At 39.5% G+C, this 21,282-nt stretch overlaps 1 protein-coding gene across 1 annotated transcript; it reads left to right on the top strand.

Annotated features, from left to right (window-relative positions):
* Positions 1-166: 166 nt before the first annotated feature.
* Positions 167-1,996, top strand: BT62DRAFT_999668 (uncharacterized protein; the record flags this gene model as incomplete). Its single annotated transcript, XM_043190838.1, has 2 exons — positions 167-1,072; positions 1,646-1,996. 2 exons carry the CDS (start codon positions 167-169, stop codon positions 1,994-1,996), a joined length of 1,257 nt encoding a protein of 418 aa, XP_043045421.1.
* Positions 1,997-21,282: the final 19,286 nt, after the last annotated feature.

The raw sequence follows: 21,282 nt of genomic DNA, 5'->3' as shown, positions 1-21,282 counted from the left end.
AGATTGCATCAGTGGAAAGTTTCTAGAGGATTAAAGAGCATGACGTACGAGTGGGCGAAGATGCCTTGAGAAGAATTCTCCGAATGCAGTCAAACTTCCAGCGACATAGGCGCCTAAGTCACGAGTAGACTCTTATCTCTGTGTAGGCAGGCGTCTATCACCAACCATGAGCATCATCGAAGAGTCTCCCATAGCCATTGCCGAGCCACCCTTCAACGATGCTTCTGATCTCGCAGATCTGGTAATCCGCACGTCTGACAACGTCGACTTCTTTGTCCACAGAGCACTTCTGTTGTTCAGATCTCCTTCATCTTTCTTTCGACATGCGTTGGACGGGAACCACCATACAGAGGAAAAAGACAGTCTTCCTGTGCTCGAGGCGAATGAGGACAGCACCACATTCAGACACGTCCTCATCTTCTGCTATCCGTACAACACTCCCGAACTTACAAGCGTCGAACAATTGTCGGCGGTAGGCACGGCGCTTGACAAGTACTGTATGGACCATGCCTTCGAGCGTTTCATCCAGACCGTGATTGCGTCTCCTCACATCAAACAGCAGCCGTTGCGGGTCTTTGCTGTGGCCGTCGCCCACGGATGGAAGGAGTTGGGAGAGACAGCAGCCAGGAATTCTCTTGGTATACCTCTTGATGGAGACGTCAAGGAGCTGGATGGCATCAGTGCCCGTCATCTTCAGCGTCTCCTCAATTACCACAAGCTCTGTGGGGAGGCCACCCAAATTCAGTGGATGTCTTGGCTTGCAGAGGAACAATCTGAAATTCTGCAGAATATCCCCAGGCGCCAACGATGTTCGAAAAGTTTGCCCAAAGTCCCGACGAATGATGAATTCTATTCGTATCGTTGGTTGATTAATTCGTATCTCCAACCGGTGAAGGAGAAGATGCTGGTAGACCCCCGACCGCAGGTAGCATTTGATGATGGTATTATTCGTGAAGCCATCCTAGCGAGCATCAGGGAACGCAACACAGACGCATGGATCAAGGCTGCCTCTAGTCATATCCACAGGCTCGCGCAGTTACTGGCGACGGAAGTCGATAGGCGTATTTCAGAGGTAAGGAATAAAAGAATGGATATTGCCGTTGGCTGATGTAGTCCATTAGATTCCTTTGGAAATTAAGTGGAGAAAATGAAGAAGAATATGGTCGAGCATTCCATGTTAAGAGATTGTCGGTCCTTCTATGTTGGACTTTCGAAGGGATTAGCATTGGAGTACAAAAATGATCATCCTTACCCTTGTTTTCCATTCACCACCCATCGCTTGCCGTAGTATGTAGTAGATTTGATATCCCACTGGAAATTGTCACGATCCCTCGGAGAGCTGTTGCTCTCGATAAGAAGTGAGTTCAGATATTCGCATTTGGCTCATCAAAGGCGATTTGATGACGGAGCAACGGGTCCAAGTGCTAATTGCAAATACATGTTTGTGTCTGTCTTTTTCTGTTTCCTTTCGACTCCCTCACTGCGCCCTTCAAGGTTGAAATTCAAGCTTGCCCTTCGTTTCTCTATCAAGTCTTGAAATCCGCGAATATATGACCAATTCCTCCATACTAACTTGCTTTCTCTACCGCTTTCATCCCGATTGTACTTGGTAATTGTTGAATCATTGAAGGTCCATTGAAGCCAGCTTGTTCCACACGCGTCGTCAGAGATCGATATTTACAGCAAGTACCACCTGCCTAATGACCGCCATGGTCTTCAATTTTCCTTCCAATCTGAACTCTGTCTGTGTCTTCTTCGAGGGCGGCCCTTTGACGCTTCACCAATGACTATTACCTCGTCGGCCAGTCTGTTGTTGCACGTCGCACTATCTGACCCGCCCTATCTTACCATTCACTGTTTCTTTTCCATGAACAACGTTATCCAGGACCAGGTGATACCGTGCCAGATGCGCCTGACGAGTGACTTCGGAACACCTGTGTACTTTCTCAGGGTGGTATCTAGCATGCACGAGCCCGTCATTCGCAGGTCCCGATAACATTCCAGCTCTTCGCACAGTCAAAGACTTCCTTTGTATTCTAAACGATCTGCCCTCAGAACCCAGAGCTTAAATAGTAGATGAACGCGGGCTTAGCAGTTCTCGACCTTCAATAGCAGTATAACACACAGTAGGATGAACTGCCTAACTGCAACCGGACAGTGGACCGGGCCAATGATACAATGAAATCAAAGGATTGGACATCCCGTAGGCAAATTTGCCATCTCTCTCTATCAAGAGTCTTATCGAATTTCTCTTCAGGTCTTTTTTCTCCAAGTCACAATAAGGTAATGGTAACGCACCATTTATGTGTGAAGATGTTGTAAGTAGAGAGCAGAGTAATGTACAGAGGATTAGAATTAGCCTCTCGAGAGAGAGACATTCTACTTTGTTGGGATAGCAATCCCGAGCGAGTACGAGAATGTACTCGAAGATACGATGCCAATCAGTGGCAGCTGACTTGGATCGTGATCTGGACTTATTTAGTATCTCATAGAAAGATCTCGAAGTAATACAAAATGTATTTAAGTAGAACGTCTCTCTCTCGAGAGGCTGATCATAATCCTCTGTACATTACTCTGCTCTCTACTTACAACAGGTTATGGGCCCCAGCCATAACTGAACTTACATTGCTACTCACTTTGCACCCTTTCGTACTTTATGTACACATGTAGAACCACATGGATAGCCAGTCCATGTATAGAATTGACCCCCATAAGGGCCCGGAAAATTATCCGACATGGAAAATCAAGATGATCGATATCCTAACCAATTTAGGACTAATTGATTATGCAGATGGAAGCATTCCAGCCCCAGCAGACATGACACTGATGGCAGATTGGAAGAAGAGTGATAGGAAGGCTCTTTCAACAATAAGATTGCAGGTTTCAAATGGCCCACTGGTATATATTGCTGGTTCAAAGACTTCAGCAGAAGCCTGGAAAGCTCTGAAAGATATGTATGAGTCCAGAGAACTCATGGAAATTGTCCTTGTCAGAAGGAAATTCTTCAGAGCTCAGTGTGAAGAAGGAGAAAATATAGAGAAGCATATTAGGACTATGAGGTCCTATCAGAAGGAGCTGGCATCCCTTAAGCAGAAAGTTGAGAAGGAGGACTTCTCTATTACACTGCTTATATTACTATCAGAATTATGGAATTCATTCATCTCATCAGTGGATACTGCTGACTTGAAAGATTCTTACAAGTTGATTTCCTAAATTCTTCAGAAAGACATCTGATTAAAGAAAAAGACTTCTGATCAGACCACAACACTTGCAGCATATGGCAAGAAGTCCAATCTGAAAGTCACATATTACAGATGTGGAGAAACTGATCATATCAAGACAAATTGCCCAAATGGAAAGAAGAATTCTGAAAAGTCATGGAAAGGAAAGAGAAGAGGCCAGACTCAGGCATATGTTGCCAAATCAGACTCAGAAGAAGATGACTACACATTTTGTGCAACAGATGTTGCATTTACTTCACTCTCAGGAGTATCATGGCTAAGGGACTCTGGCACTATCAGATATATAGTCAAAAATAGATTATATTTTTCTGACTATGTTGAGACTCCAGGACATGAAGTTATTGATGTAGGCAAATCCAAAGGCTTAGAAAGAAGAACTGTCAAGATTAAAATGGTTGAAGAAGAAAAGATCACTCCAGTCATACTAAAGGAGTGTATCTACTGTTCTGACACACTATTCAATCTTATGTCACTAGAGCATATCACTGATGCTGAATTTGAACTCAAATTCAAAGAGTCTAGAATGAATATTATCTCACCACATAGCAAGATAATTGGCCATAGAGATAAAATATCAAAGCTGTACAGCCTCAATATCATTGTTCCAGAAATAATCCAGACCCATGCTATGAAATCAGTCTGATTATAGCAAAAGTGGCACAAAACATTAGGCCACTTAAATATGGGATTAGTAAAGAGACTATTTAGGAAGAAAATGGTCAAGGGGATGGACATAGATGAGTCAGCCAAGCCTCAGACAGATTGTATAGCTTGCATAAAAGCCAAGCATTATACCAAGCCATTTCCACAGGAAGCAAAAAGAGACTATACTGAAATAGGGGAAATGACATTTTCAGATCTATGGAGGCCAGCCTGAACTCAGGGTATCCATGGTGAAAGGTATTATATAAGCTTCACAGATAAAAAATCCCAAAGGACAATGTTGTATTTTTTGAAGTCAAAGCAAGGTATGAAAATTTGAAAGAAGATCCAGCAGTATCAAAAATACATCAAAGTCCACAAAGGGAAGGATCTGAAGTTTATGAGGATTGATAATGGAAAGGAATATGTCAATAAAGAGGTAAAGAAATATCTCCAGGACAATGGCATACAGTTGGAGTTGACTGCAGCATATTTTCTATCTTAAAACAGAGTTCCTGAGAGAATAAATTGGACTCTTGTGGAGCATGCATGCACCATGCTAGAAGAACATCACTTACTGAAGTTTTTATGGCCTGAGGCAGTGGCATATGCCATATATTTAAAGAACTGATCACCAACCAGGGCTATCAAAAATGATCTAACCCTAGAAGAAGTGTTTCAGAGCATGAAACCAGATATTTCAGCACTTCAGAAATTCAGAGTAAAGTGCTGGGTGTTGTAACAAGATAACAAGAGGTCAAAACTGGACCCAAAGTCAAGGGAATTTATTTTTACAGGTCTTACAGATGAATCCAGGGCCTGGAGATATTACAACCCTCAAACTAGACAGATTCAGACCTCAAAAAATGTTATATTCCCTGAAAGCAACACTACAGAGTCTATAGACACTGACTATATAGTCTCCCACTCTTCATTGCTCAAGAGGGAGTCAGAAAGCAAAGTCGAGCAGACTCAGGATAGAAATGATGGCATTTCAGATGATTCTATGGATGACAGAAATGCTGAATCAAAAGGGAAAACAGCCTCTGATATATCATTGATCAAATCAAAGTTCCCAATATAGCATGAGAAAGTGATCAAGCCATGTGACAAATCAGCCCAGATTGCATCAAAGACTCAACTGAGTTACTGGACACTCCATAACCTAAGTGCATGAGCTGTGAAAACATTGGAACAACAGAGTACCTCAGAAGAATCATCTTTGAAAGCCACAAATATTGCAATAGACTATGAATACATTTTGTATTACTTCAAGATCTTTCTATGAAATACTAAATAAGTCCAGATCATGATCCAAGTCAGCTGCCACTGACTGCTATTGTATCTTTGAGTATATTCTTGTACTTGCTTGGGATTGCTATCCCAACACTCCCCCTCAATTCCAAGTTCCTAGAATACCTGCAGATAGATACTCATGTAATGGTCTTGGTAGGCCTTTATTGAATATATCTGCTAAGTTCTTCTCTAATGTGCAGTGCTAAACTTTGACTTTGTTTGAAGCTATTGGCTACATACATTAGTGATCTGACACTGGTATGGTAATATTATCTGGTAGCTGTGTTAACACCTCATGGGTCTTCTGTTGGAATTTTCTCTAGCCATACATTCAGGTCCATAGGTATTTTGACTGGTTTACAGTCATTCATGCTCATTTGCTCAAGTACTTTGAGAATATATGCCTTCTGGAATAGAGTGATAGTGCTCTTGTCCTTATTCCTGTCTATCTTTATGCCCAATATATATTGAATCTCTCTCATGTCTGTGACATTTAGCTTCTTCTTAAGCTCTTCTTTCATTTTAGACATGATTTCATCATCTGGGGCAAGCAATGTTATGTCATTGACATGTACAGCTATGATTATGGGACCAGAACTCATTTGTCTGATGTACACACATTGATCACTGATCAATCTGATGTATTCAAGTCCCAAAAATGTAGCATTTAATTTGTCATTCCAAACTCAGCCAGATTACTTGAGTCCATACAACATTAATTTGAGGTGTGCCACTTTTCCACTCTCACCTGAATATTCAGGTGGCTGTACCATGTAAATAGATTCATTGAGTTTACCATTTAAGTAAGCTCCAACAACATCCATTTTATGAATGATTAGGTTTCTTTGAGTGGCAGTTGCTATAAGTAGATGAAATGTGTCCAGCCTGACAATGGGTGCATATATCTCTAAGAAATCAATGCTGAGTACCTGTGAAAATCCTTTTGCAACAAGTCTGGCCTTGTACCTGATGATTTTCTCATCACCATTCCTTTTCAATCTGTAAGTCCACTTGTAATCCACAAGTGATCTGTCTTTGAGTAATTCTTCCAGCTGCCATGTGCCTAGGAAAGTCAATAGATTGTATTTTTCATCTATTGTTTTCTTCCAATGATGCCAGTCTGGCCTTGTCTTGGCTTTTTCAAAGCTTAATGGCTCATCACTGAAGTTGTCTGCAGTTTCTCCAATGTATGCATAGTCTATTGCAATATTTGTGGCTTTCAAAGATGATTCTTCTGAGGTACTCTGTTGTTCCAATGTTTTCACAGCTCATGCACTTAGGTTATGGAGTGTCCAGTAACTCAGTTGAGTCTTTGATGCAATCTGGGCTGATTTGTCACATGGCTTGATCACTTTCTCATGCTATATTGGGAACTTTGATTTGATCAATGATATATCAGAGGCTGTTTTCCCTTTTGATTCAGCATTTCTGTCATCCATAGAATCATCTGAAATGCCATCATTTCTATCCTGAGTCTGCTCGACTTTGCTTTCTGACTCCCTCTTGAGCAATGAAGAGTGGGAGACTATATAGTCAGTGTCTATAGACTCTGTAGTGTTGCTTTCAGGGAATATAACATTTTTTGAGGTCTGAATCTGTCTAGTTTGAGGGTTGTAATATCTCCAGGCCCTGGATTCATCTGTAAGACCTGTAAAAATAAATTCCCTTGACTTTGGGTCCAGTTTTGACCTCTTGTTATCTTGTTACAACACCCAGCACTTTACTCTGAATTTCTGAAGTGCTGAAATATCTGGTTTCATGCTCTGAAACACTTCTTCTAGGGTTAGATCATTTTTGATAGCCCTGGTTGGTGATCAGTTCTTTAAATATATGGCATATGCCACTGCCTCAGGCCATAAAAACTTCAGTAAGTGATGTTCTTCTAGCATGGTGCATGCATGCTCCACAAGAGTCCAATTTATTCTCTCAGGAACTCTGTTTTAAGATAGAAAATATGCTGCAGTCAACTCCAACTGTATGCCATTGTCCTGGAGATATTTCTTTACCTCTTTATTGACATATTCCTTTCCATTATCAATCCTCATAAACTTCAGATCCTTCCCTTTGTGGACTTTGATGTATTTTTGATACTGCTGGATCTTCTTTCAAATTTTCATACCTTGCTTTGACTTCAAAAAATACAACATTGTCCTTTGGGATTTTTTATCTGTGAAGCTTATATAATACCTTTCACCATGGATACCCTGAGTTCAGGCTGGCCTCCATAGATCTGAAAATGTCATTTCCCCTATTTCAGTATAGTCTCTTTTTGCTTCCTGTGGAAATGGCTTGGTATAATGCTTGGCTTTTATGCAAGCTATACAATCTGTCTGAGGCTTGGCTGACTCATCTATGTCCATCCCCTTGACCATTTTCTTCCTAAATAGTCTCTTTACTAATCCCATATTTAAGTGGCCTAATGTTTTGTGCCACTTTTGCTATAATCAGACTGATTTCATAGCATGGGTCTGGATTATTTCTGGAACAATGATATTGAGGCTGTACAGCTTTGATATTTTATCTCTATGGCCAATTATCTTGCTATGTGGTGAGATAATATTCATTCTAGACTCTTTGAATTTGAGTTCAAATTCAGCATCAGTGATATGCTCTAGTGACATAAGATTGAATAGTGTGTCAGAACAGTAGATACACTCCTTTAGTATGACTGGAGTGATCTTTTCTTCTTCAACCATTTTAATCTTGACAGTTCTTCTTTCTAAGCCTTTGGATTTGCCTACATCAATAACTTCATGTCCTGGAGTCTCAACATAGTCAGAAAAATATAATCTATTTTTGACTATATATCTGATAGTGCCAGAGTCCCTTAGCCATGATACTCCTGAGAGTGAAGTAAATGCAACATCTGTTGCACAAAATGTGTAGTCATCTTCTTCTGAGTCTGATTTGGCAACATATGCCTGAGTCTGGCCTCTTCTCTTTCCTTTCCATGACTTTTCAGAATTCTTCTTTCCATTTGGGCAATTTGTCTTGATATGATCAGTTTCTCCACATCTGTAATATGTGACTTTCAGATTGGACTTCTTGCCATATGCTGCAAGTGTTGTGGTCTGATCAGAAGTCTTTTTCTTTAATCAGATGTCTTTCTGAAGAATTTAGGAAATCAACTTGTAAGAATCTTTCAAGTCAGCAGTATCCACTGATGAGATGAATGAATTCCATAATTCTGATAGTAATATAAGCAGTGTAATAGAGAAGTCCTCCTTCTCAACTTTCTGCTTAAGGGATGCCAGCTCCTTCTGATAGGACCTCATAGTCCTAATATGCTTCTCTATATTTTCTCCTTCTTCACACTGAGCTCTGAAGAATTTCCTTCTGACAAGGACAATTTCCATGAGTTCTCTGGACTCATACATATCTTTCAGAGCTTTCCAGGCTTCTGCTGAAGTCTTTGAACCAGCAATATATACCAGTGGGCCATTTGAAACCTGCAATCTTATTGTTGAAAGAGCCTTCCTATCACTCTTCTTCCAATCTGCCATCAGTGTCATGTCTGCTGGGGCTGGAATGCTTCCATCTGCATAATCAATTAGTCCTAAATTGGTTAGGATATCGATCATCTTGATTTTCCATGTCGGATAATTTTCCAGGCCCTTAAGAGGGTCAATTTTATATATGAACTGGCTATTTATATTATGATTTTTCTATTTTCTTATTCAATTAACCTCTATTTATGCTTAGTCAGAGTGTCTATACCAGTTGTATATAAGTAGGATAGCTCTTGCTGATGTATTCTCAGCTTTAAGCTAAAGTTTATTTATACTATTTCACTTTTGAGCCTACTCATCAATGGTTTTGAAGCACAACAGTCAATAAAGCATAATAGTGGACTCAGGTGTGACTGTACAAACACAATACAGCATCTGTTTATCACATATTTTGATCACATACAACTCTAGATCTAATAATTAGCTCAAAGCTTACAGCTTCTTTTTTCTTATATATAATAAGCATAAAAGAAACCAAATGCCACTAGCATCCACTACAATCTCCAATCTCACTGACAACTTCTTCAAGCTTCTAGCTTCCATCATTGGAATGCTATTAGGCTTACTGGCAATCATACAGCTTTGCCATAGACAACAATCAGTAGTAGCATGGATAGTCAGGCATTACCAAGCTTTCCAACAGATACAACAGATTCTATGCAATGTCACATTCAATCTCTCCTTCTATGACATCCCTCTCTCTATCTGAGTCTTCTTCCAGTCTCCACTCAGACTCATACTCCAAACCAAGCCTAGGAGAGTGCATTCATGAAGCACTCAGAAAGAAGAGAAGGAACACTGATACTCTCTAAGATCAGTCAGATCTAACAGCAGAAACCAGAACAATCATCTTATAGAGTTCAGAAACTCATGAGTCCTGCTCTCAGTCCCAGACCATAAGAATGAGAATCTCTCTGAGGACTTCTTTGATGATGAGCCATCCTCTGACTATTTCACTGCCCCAATTGAGCATAGCATCAAAAACCATGCTTAGAACTCTCTTGACACCACTAGAATGGCTCCAAGAATCTGATCCATTTTATCTGTGGACTCTAGATATGACTTGCTTTACACAATTTCAGAGTCAAGCCTGATATCCTCTCAATATAGAGACACAGGTTATGAAAGTGAGAGAGGAGACTTTTAGGGATCAATAGTCACAGATGCAATAGAAAGAGATGCAAGAGATTTCACCAAAGAAGAAATATATGTAGCAAAAAAGCAGAATGACCTCAACTAGGCTAAGGCTAAGCAGACCTGACAACAGAACATATATAAAAAAGAGCAGTATGACTGCCAGTTTAAGCAGTGACAATGTGAGCTTGAAGCAGCCACATGGGAATCAGCAAGCCTTATATAGTATAGATTATAAATAGAATCTGAACTCTCCCTCTTCTGAGAGTCCAGCACCCTTATCAGTACTGATCTGTGGGTGTTATAATTTTTCATTCTTTTTCCTTATTTTTGTAGTATTAACCCCTATCTATGCTTAGTCAAGACATCTATATCAGCATTTAGAACTGTGGGACAATCTTGGTCAGCACAATCACCCATTGTCTCTCAACCCATAGTGACATTCTGACAACAGCACAACAGGCCTTTTGTAGATAATATTGACTCACCAGAACAATGAGCACTATAGCACAGATGCTCATAATTAGCAGCAGTACATTTAGCCACAGACTTAGAGGTATATAAACAGTGTAGATAGCACTATATATCTCTAGTCTCAAACTATCTTTTATCATACCCACTTACTTGAGTCTACTTGCATAGACTTTGAGATATAACAACTATATACATCACAGATTGGACTCAGGTGTAATTGTACAAACACAATACAACACTTGTTTACCATGTGATATTGGTCACATGTCACTTAGCTCTAACAATTAGTTTAAGACTTTCTTTTCTCTTTCCTCATGCCTCTTAAGAGCAAAGAAAACTGAATGCCATCCATCAATGTCACTATTATTGATCTCACAGATGGCTTCTTTAAACTATTGACTTTCATCATAGAAACACTTTTAGATTTACTTGCTATCATATCACTTTGCCATGGATATCAATCAGTAACAGCTTGAGTAGTCAGGCACTACCACTTATTCCAACAGATTTAACAAATACTTTACAATGTCATGCCTAATCTCTCTTTCTATGACATCTCTCTCTCTGTCCAAGCCTCTTTTCAGCTCACATCTGGAACCATACCTGAAGCTGGGTATAGTGGCATGAATAAAAGGAGTGCTCAAGAAGAAGAACTCTGACCAGGCAGACTCTATAACAGTTAGCTGAGATAATGAGCATCACAGCATTATAGGATTTTAAAACCCATGAAATATCCTGGCATGCATTCTGTAGATCCCACCTCCCATCTCTGATTATAAAGATGAAGACCTTCCTGATGACTTCTTTGAGGAGTCACCATCTCCTGACCCTTTCACTGCCTCCCTAGAGCCTAGCATTGGAGACCATACTAGAGACTCCATTGAAAACACTTGAAGAATTGCAGAGAAAGAACACTTTAGATATGTCACTCCTTAAGAAAGTCCCTTTTCTCTAACCCCCAGTCCTGTTCCATCAATCTCAAACACTTCCTATGACATCAGAAGAGAGTTTAAAGGAACAGGATACAATTACAACTCTGATGCCATTTATGATTGACTGGATCAGCTTGAGTGAGAATAACAAGCTGAGAAGCTCTATAAGCAGAGACTGGCTGAGCAGCAGGAAGAACATGAGCATCTCTGACATGCAGTCCAGTACAGACAGTGAGAGCATAGGCAGCAGGCCACAGAGTGGGGCCTCAATAATGAGGATGACTTATGGTCAGCTGACCACTAGACTGATGCCTGAGTTCTCACAGCAGATAAGGTCTGTCATATTGATGATGATGACTACAAGCTCTCTCCACTGACTTATGAGAAAAGTATCAGTACCAGCAGCAGTAGTATCTTTCTCTCAGACACCAGTTTCATACTTGTCAGATATGAAATCTGAGTACACCCAGGGGCTAGGGTCACTGAGCAGGCCCTCTGATAATTCCTTCATGGATATGTTGCCACCCTTTTCCTTAACAACAACTTCTACATAGACTTCCACTGATATAGCTGAGTAGTGGAGGAGAGTAGAGCACAAGCAAGGAGCTATAGGGTCCAGCTTTTCTGATCTTGGCAGCAGCCTGCTTCTAGAACTTCCAGTGGAACTGGAAGCAGAACCAACAGAGAGCTTCTCAATGATCCTCAAGGCTCCTGAGCCATCCAGTTATGATCCACCTGCCAATTACCTTGAGGAGAGTGAAAAGAGTGACAGAGACAGCAAGGCCAAGGAGGACAACAAGAGGAAAGAAGACCTTCTCACTAATTTATAGATCAAATATAGGGATACAGACAAAGAAGCACTGGAGAAAGAAATACAGAGAATCCAATCAGAGGAGTTTGACAGATTGTACTATGAAGAGGTAGTCATGCTACTGCAGGAAGGTAGCTGACAGATGACTCTATTAGAGAGAAGGTAAACTGCAGTAGACAATGAAGAGATATGGTATATTTTACAGTATGCAGCTACTGATCATGCCATCTATTTATACAACAGAGACTATCTTAAGAATCCATTAAAGGCATTACCTGTCTTTAAGTATGAAGTTCAACCCATGCTCCACACACTGTCAATTCTGCTCAGATGTGCCATGTATATGGCACTCTTCATATAAATCACTAGCACCTACTACCTTTGATCTGAGTCTTCAGGTCAAAGTGCTGCATATCAGCCAATCTGACCAAAACTCTAAGAACTATTATAGTCTGTTGGATTCTGAAATCTCTAGATGAAGCAAGAAAGCTGACTGCTTAGTGAGCAACTGCCATCTGATAAAGCTGAAGAAAGTGGCAAGGAACCAGTCAAGAATGACTCTAAAGCCATCTGACTAGGATTCACAATCTGAAATAGCATGATAGTATAAAAGGAGGTGGAGCCTTAAGAGAGCCCTGTCACTGACAACAACTCTCTGCACTCACTCCCTAGACCACTCACTGAGTGGCATTGTCCACTCTTTGATAAGTACTCCAACCCTATGAGGGCCTTACTAAATAATGCTGCTATGCTCCAATGCAAACTGAACCTTTTGCAGACCCTCCAGCCCTTCAAGAGTGCCTCTGATGATATTGACTAATTTGTTGTAGACTGTAAACTATACTTTGAAGTCTACACTGCCTACTTTGGCTCTGATATAAACAAGATAGCATTTGCTGCCTTCTACTTTGAGAGCAAGACAAAACAATGGTAGACACTAATCACTCTGACCCTCTATTTTATCACTTGAGGACATTATTGCTACTCATCTTGGGCTGTCTTCAAGCAGATGGTCAGAGACAAGTTTATCGATCTGGCAGTTTAGGAGATCCATAAGAATAAGATAAAGGAGCTCTGCATGGGCAACAAGATTGCCAGTGAGTACTTTGCTGAGTTGGAATGTCTGGAGACACTGGCTGAGGTCAGAGAGAGTATTGATAAAGACAGGCAAATGGTTGAATACATGAAGATTGGAGTGCTGCAGTCCTATATCAAGATGGTCTCTGATATTAGCATAAACATTCCAAAGGGATATAATATATGGAAGGATCACATCATAGAGATAAACAAGGAGAGGCTGCAACAGAAGGCAATAAGTGTGGGATTGACAGTGGAAACAAAGAAGCTGAGCTTATCAAATGAGAAGCCAAGTGGAGGGTCAGGAATAGTGAAGCTTACTATATCATCAACCCCTTTATATACCATACAGAAGATAGGCACTGGAATAACATACACTAGGAGTGGCAAATCAATGGACACTGATCACATCAAAAAGAAAAGCAAATGCTTTAACTGCAGCCAAAAGAGTCACATGTTCAGAGACTGCCCAAAGAAGAAGCAAACATAAGAAGATATTAGAGTGCAAATAGCTGAATTACAGAAGGAGATGGATGGGCTTGAAGACCTTAGATCAGACTCCAAGGTCAAGGAGGTAAAAGACAAGGCTAATGAGTGAGCAATTCCACTTGGTCAGCTAAAGAACTTCATAGTGTGTTGCCAGTAGCTGCAGGACAGACTCATATGCTCTCTGTAGATAGAAATATTTATGCACATTCAAATATACCCAATGTTATCTTTGCTACACAACCATCTAAAGAATTGCCAAAAAGGACTCAATTGCTCAAAGGCTGAACAGAGAGAGATCCTCTCTGAATGGCTCAAGCTCTTCAACACTGAATGGACTTAGCAAGCCATAAAGAAAGAGAAGAAGAAGGAAGCAATAGTGGCACTCAAAAACTGGATTCATTAGATCCACACCAGCAAAGTGGACTGTGAATTAGTAGAGGGACTGTGGAAAACAGAAAGAGAGACAGCCCTGGAGTGGTTAGATGAGCTTCAGAGTCCAAAGAAGTTCATCTGATAGTAGAAGACATATGGATGGGATCTTGTGATCAAGGCACATATCTAAACTCTCACCAACCAGGAAAACTTTGCTGTTATGACCCTAATTGACAGTGGCTGTATAAAGAGCTCTATCAATCAAGCCTTCATTGACAGGCACCACCTCTCAACTAAAGCCACTGTGGCTCCTATTTCTGTCTATAATGCTGGTAGCACCAAGAATCAGGCTGGATCTATCACAGAATTCATGGAACTTCAACTGATGATCAGACATCACTTGGAATGAATTAATCTCACAGTCATGGAGCTAGGCACCAAGAAGTTATTCCTCAGATATGATTGACTTATCTGACATAATCCATTAATCAATTGGAAGACAGAGTGAATCACCTTTGCTCAATGTCACTGTTGGAAGGTTCTATTCACACTCTCTGATACAGACTCTGAGGACTGATAGGATAAAGAGATAGAGGACAGGAAAACTATCCTTGCAGTGGATTTTGAAGAGGCTTTGCAGATATGAGCAGTTTATCATACTAATAACTTAGCTGCCAAAGCAAATAAAAAAAGAAAAGAGAGGACATTTGAACAGATGGTCTCTAGATAGGCCTGGGATTACCATGATCTCTTCACTAAAGAGAGTTTTGACAAACTTCCCATATCCAAATCCTGAGATCACATGATTGAACTAGTGCCAAATGCTAATGCCAATCTGAACTGCAAGATGTACCCCTTGAGGCATCATGAACAACAGGAACTTGATAAGTTCCTAAAAGAAAATCTTTTCAGTAGGTGGATCTGACTATCAAAGTCTCTAATGGCATCACCATTCTTCTTTATCAAAAAGAAGGATGGTAAACTCTGACTGATACAGAATTATTGGTGTCTCAATGAGATGACCATCAAGAACTGATACTCACTTCCCTTTATATTAGAGTTAATGGATAAGCTCCATAGTGCCTGATTCTATATCAAGCTTGATATCTGATGGAGGTACAATAATATATGAATCAAAGAAGAGGATAAATGAAAGGTGGCATTCAGAACTAACAGAAGGCTATTTGAGCTAACAGTCATATTCTTTAGCTTGACCAACTCTCTGACTACCTTCCAATGGATGATAAACAACATCTTTAAGGATCTCATCACTACCAGAAAGGTAATGATTTATCTGGATGATATCCTCATCATGTTGAAGAATAGAGAGAAACATCAATGACCCATATGTCAAGTACTTGAGCTGATGAAAAAGAATAAGTTATTCCTTAAAGCTGAGAAATATGAGTTCAAGATGTTAGAGACAAAGTACCTGAGAGTTATTATCAGTGAAAGAAGTATTTGGATGGATCTGATCAAGGTGGCTAGAGTAACAGAGTGGCCAAAACTGACTAAAAAGAAGAAATTACAATCCTTTCTCAGTTTCACAAACTTCTACTGCTGGTTTATACAAGATTACAGCAAGATCATATGATCCATGACCTAGCTTATGGAAAATGCACCTTGGATCTAGAGACTATCTCAACAGTCAGCATTCAATGAGCTCAAGTGACAATTAGCAGAGGATGTAGTTTTGGCAATCTCCAGCCAGGATGAGAAATTCTGAGTTGAGGCAGATTTTAGTGAAAGAGTAATAAGAGCAGTATTATCACAAGAGCAGAATAGGAAATAGAGGCCCATTGCATTTCTCTTCAAAGCACTAACAATGACAGAGAGGAATTATGAGATCTATGACAAGGAGCTTCTAGCCATCATGCTCATGCTGGCAGAATGGCAACACTATCTCATCAGGGCCACCCAAGTCTTTGAAGTATGGACTGACTATTAAAACCTCTAGTACTTCAGACTTCCTCAGAAACTCAACCACCAACAAGTCTGATAGATGACAGAATTATCTGAGTATCAGTACACACTTCACCATAAAGCTGATGTGACAAACAGAAAGGCTGACCTGCTCAGTTGAAGGGCCAATCATGATCATAGAGAGAAAGACAACAAAGGAGTAATATTACTCAAGCCAGAGCACTTTTGAGCAATAGTAATGCCAACAGAGGAGGAGATACATGACAAGATTCATAGTGTTATGCATTAACCCAATTTGTGGGATCAAGAGATCACAATGTCCCTGAACTATAAGCATAGTATTTTCTGAGATCATGATCTCCTCTTCTATAATAGGTGACTCTATATTCTATGGGATTAACTGCTACAAGGAGAGATCATAGCAATGATCCATGACCATGTGATAGCCAGACACTTGAGAATTGCCAAAATAAAAGAGTTGGTACTAAAGAAGTACTGGTGGCTGAAGATAGCAAGAGACATTGAAGAGTATGTCAGGGGGTGCAAGATATGTCAAAGAGCCAAGTCCTCAACCAGAGCCCACACTATGTCATTGCATCTAAACAAGACTCTGATGTAGCTATAAACACACATTTTGGTCAATATAGTCATGAGACTTTCAGATTGCAATGGCTATAATGCTATCATTATCATTATCAATCACTTTTCAAAAGCAATTATCCTAATCATGTGTTCAATGGAGCTGTCCTCAGAAGGGTGGGCAAAACTGCTTCAGGATGAAGTCTATGCTAAATATAGCATACCACAAGTTGTCATCTCAGATTGCAGGCCACAGTTCATCTCAAAGTTCATAGACAACCTATATTATCTACTCAATATCTGCAGTAATATCTCAACAGCCTATCACCCACAGACAGATAGCCAGACAGAACACATCAATCAGGAGATCAAGAAGTATCTTCAGATGTTTATCAATTACCAACAAGATGATTGGACTGAATAGCTAGCACTTACAGCCTTTCAACACAACAACTGTATCCACTCTGCTATCAGTAAAACTCCTTTCTTCATCAATCATGGTCAACACCTAAACATAGCTAAGATCACACAATTCTACATGACCACCCCAGCCTCAACCAACTTTGCAGCAGACATGGCAAAGATCTATCTTAAAACAGAAATCATACTCCAAAAGGCCACTGACACTATAAAGACACAGTATGATAAACACTGATGACTAGCTTATTCATATCAAGTCAATGATAAAGTCTAGCTTGACACAATGAACTTTCATCTCTCACATCTGAAATAAAAGCTTGCTGATAAATGCATTGGCCCTTTCATAATCACAGCAAAAGTCAGCACTTTAGCCTATAAACTCTGGCTACCACCTATGTGGCAAATCCACAACATATTTAATGAAACACTCCTGACTCTATTTGTTGCCTCTACCTTTTCTAATCAAGAATAACTACCACCACCACTATCTGACTTGATTGATGATAAAGAACATTATAAAGTTGATCAAGTGTTAAATCATAAGTTCTGATAAATATATGCATATAGTGGTAGTATGACAACAACCTTTGATTACCTCATCAGTTGGAAGAAATACAGTTCAGAATCTAACCAATAGGTCAATAAATATCACATGAATGCCAATGATGCCATACACAACTATAAATTATCTTTTAATTAAGCTATTGGAATAATAGTCTTAAGAAGAGGGTAATGTTATGATTTTTTCATCTTTTTTTCTTATTTTTGTAGTATTAACCCCTATCTATGCTTAGTCAGAGCATCTATATCAGCACTTAGGACTGTGAGACAATCTTGGTCAGCACAATCACCCATTGTCTCTCAACCCATAGTGACACTGACAACAGCACAACAGGCCTTTTGTAGATAACATTGACTTGCTAGGACAATGAGCACTATAGCACAGATGCTCATAATTAGCAGCAGTATATTTAGCCACAGACTTAGAGGTATATAAGCAGTGTAGATAGCATTATATATCTCTAGTCTCAAACTATCCTTTATCATACTCACTTAATTGAGTCTACTTGCATAGAATTTGAGATATAACAACTATACACATCACAGATTAGACTCAAGCATGATTGTATAAATATAATACAGCACTTATTTACCATGTGATATTAGTCACATGTCACTTAGCTCTAACAGTGAGCAGGATCAGCTGAAGCTGTTACTGCTAGTGAAGTTAAGTGGTATGCTTATCCTTCTACCAGAAGAGGACTCAGTCAATCTATCATCACTGATACTGATACTATTCCCTCTCACACTAACTCTGTACTCAATGCCTATAGGCTTTGAGTCTCTCTCAATACCCATATCTCTGACTGAAGACTTTGAAGATTCCTTAGAAAAAGAATTGCAGCTCTCTTTCTCAATCTCCAGTTTTACAGAAACTTCTGCTGATGTCACTATGAATTGGAGGAGTGCAGAATACAAGGTGGCTATAGAGGCAACATTAAAATCAGAGCTGGACCTGTTGAGCAGTCTTTTGCTCAACTGAGTCCCAGCACTACTATTAATGATAACAACCAGTTTTCCAGCAACTCTTCAGCCACAGAACTCTCCAACCTATGACTCACATGATGACTATCTCACCAAGGACAGCAAGAAAGAGGAAGATGCAGATAAGGATGAGGAGAGAGTTCAGGACATCTCTCTTAAGTGGGGACAATAGAAATACTGAGAGAAAGACACTGACAATAAAGTGCTGGCCAAAAAAATACAATAAATCAGAGAAAAGGAGTATGAAGAACTGTATAAAGAGGGAGTAGCCTTTCTATGGAGGGATGCTCAGTGGTTAGCCTTAAAGACAAAGCAGAAGTATATTTATTCAGACAATGATAAGTGGCAGGATATTCTACAATATTCTGCCACTAAATATGCTATTGATGTTTATAACAGAAGGCATCCAGAGGATCATCTCAGCAAGCTGCCAAAGTACAAGTTGAAATATGACATCCAACCAATGTGGTAGACTCTGTCTATGGCCTTGAAACAAGCTGTATATATAGTACTATCTGAACAAAAAACAGCTGATACTCACTCTATGCTATCAATCTGAACCTTGGCAACTTGGCTTTTTTGATCTTGACTCCAGTTGAATATCTGACCAATTGGATTCTGAAATCCTTAGAACAGCAAGGGCAGCTGACTTCTTAGTGACCAACTACTACCAGAAGAAGCCAAGGGCAGCAGAAAGAAACTGATCAAGGATGACCTTAAGGCCATCTGACTAGAATTCACTGTGTGAAATAGAGTAATCATGTGGAAGAAAGCAGTGCCTATAGAAAGTCTTGTCATAAATGACAACTCTCTCTACTCATTCTTTGAGCTGCTAATCAAATGATGATGACCCCCCTTCAATCAGTGGCCCAACTTAATGAGCATATTATCTGAGAATGCTGCCATCCTCCAGTACTGCTCTGACCTGCTAAGAAAACTCCATCCATTCAAGAGTGCTTCTAATGACATCAACTATTTTTTGATAGACTGTAAACAGTACTTTGAAGTCTATGCTGCCTTTCTTAGAACTGATATGAATCAGATCACCTTTGTCTTCTTGTATCTTGAGGACAAAGCCAAAATCTGGTGAATTCTAATCTCTCTAAACTTTTATTCAATCACCAGACAGCATCATCAACTGCTGTTCTGGCCAGTATTCAAGCAAATGCTCAATGACAAGTTCATTGATCCAGCAGTACAAGAGGTATATAAATCAAAAATCAAAGAGTATAAAATGGGTGACAAATTGGCCACTGAGTATTTCAATGAGTTAGAATGTCTTGCTAAGCTCACCAGAATTCAGGATGATATTAACAATGACAGGAGGATAGTCAAGACACTCAAACAAGGCACTCCACCATCTTATATCAAAATGATATCAGATATTAGGATGAATATTCCAAAGAGCTATGATGCATAGAAGAAAAGGGTTGTTGAGATATACAAGGAATAGCAATGACAAAAGATAGAACAATCCAATCTGCAGGAGTACTAGAAGCCAAATCAGCTGTCAACTTTAAATTTAAAGTCCAGTAATCAAACTGAGACCACTAAGACAGGCATCTTATCAACCACTATACTCTCTTATAGGACACAAAAAACAGGGACAGAAATAATATATACTGAAAGTGGAAAGCTGATAGATATTGATCAGTTAAAGAAGGAGAGAAAGTGTTTCAACTGTGGCCAAAAGGGCTACATGTCAAAGGATTGCCCAAAGAAGAAGAGGATATGCAAAGACATCCAGGCACAGATTGCCAAACTATAGAAGAAAGCAGAAGAACTTGGTATAAAAATGAAGATTGAAGAGATAAAGAATAGGGCCAACCAGTAAATGATTCCACTAGGTCAGCCAAGAAACAGAACAATATGTTATTGATAGCTGCAGAATGGACTAATAGTATCTCTGTAGGTACTACTATACCTAATCTATATGTGCATTTGAATATGCCCCAACCTTCTGCCATCAAACACACTCCATATAAATCACCAATCAATAAGACTCAACTGCCTATAGACCAAACAGAGAGAGAGACCCCCACTGTTAGATCTAGGTTGCATGTGATTAAAACACATGATAAATAGATGCTATATCATATTTGTATAGTTATACCTAAATTCACTTGTTGTGTTTTATTAACTGATATACTTTCAAGACTAAAGACAAGTGGCTCAAGAATAAAGTAGTGTGAATAAACTTTAGCTTGAAGCTGGAGTTATACCAGTGAGAGCTATCTTACTTATATATAGTTTGTCTATAGTGATATAAATACTACTACTTATTGTGTTCTTCATGGTCATTGTGCTCTTTGTCCTTGAGTGTCATTACTGTCTATAAAAGTCTTATTATGTATTGCTGAGTGATACTGTCATATCAAAAGACAATGACCAACTGGACTTGTTGTGATGACTAAGCCAGTCCTATGGTCTTAAGCACTAGTCTAGACACTCTGACTAAGCATAAATAGGAGTTAATACAAAAGAAAATAGAAAAAATTGTAATATTATCCCCTCTTTAAGACTATTGTCCTGATAGCTTAATTTAGAGATAATTTGTAGTTGTGTATCATGTCAGTGGCATTTATTCATTTCTCATTTACCCATTAGTTAGATTCTGGACCATAGCCCTTTCAACTGACCAAGTAGTCAACTATCATTGTCATTCTTTTGCTGCAGGCTCAGATTTTCCAGAGTCAATAGTTTAGTACTTGATCAATTTCATAATATTCTTTATCATTGATCAAGTCAGAAGGGGGAGGTGGAGGCCATTTTTGATTTAGGAATGAGGGTGTGATAAAGAGCATGAGAAATGACTCATTGAATATGTCATAGATTTT

This window comes from Guyanagaster necrorhizus, assembly GCF_019112545.1.
Source record: "Guyanagaster necrorhizus MCA 3950 unplaced genomic scaffold BT62scaffold_2, whole genome shotgun sequence".
NCBI lineage: Eukaryota > Fungi > Basidiomycota > Agaricomycetes > Agaricales > Physalacriaceae > Guyanagaster > Guyanagaster necrorhizus.
Note: the sequence above shows the minus strand (reverse complement) of the source record. Positions and strands in the feature narration are given on the sequence as shown.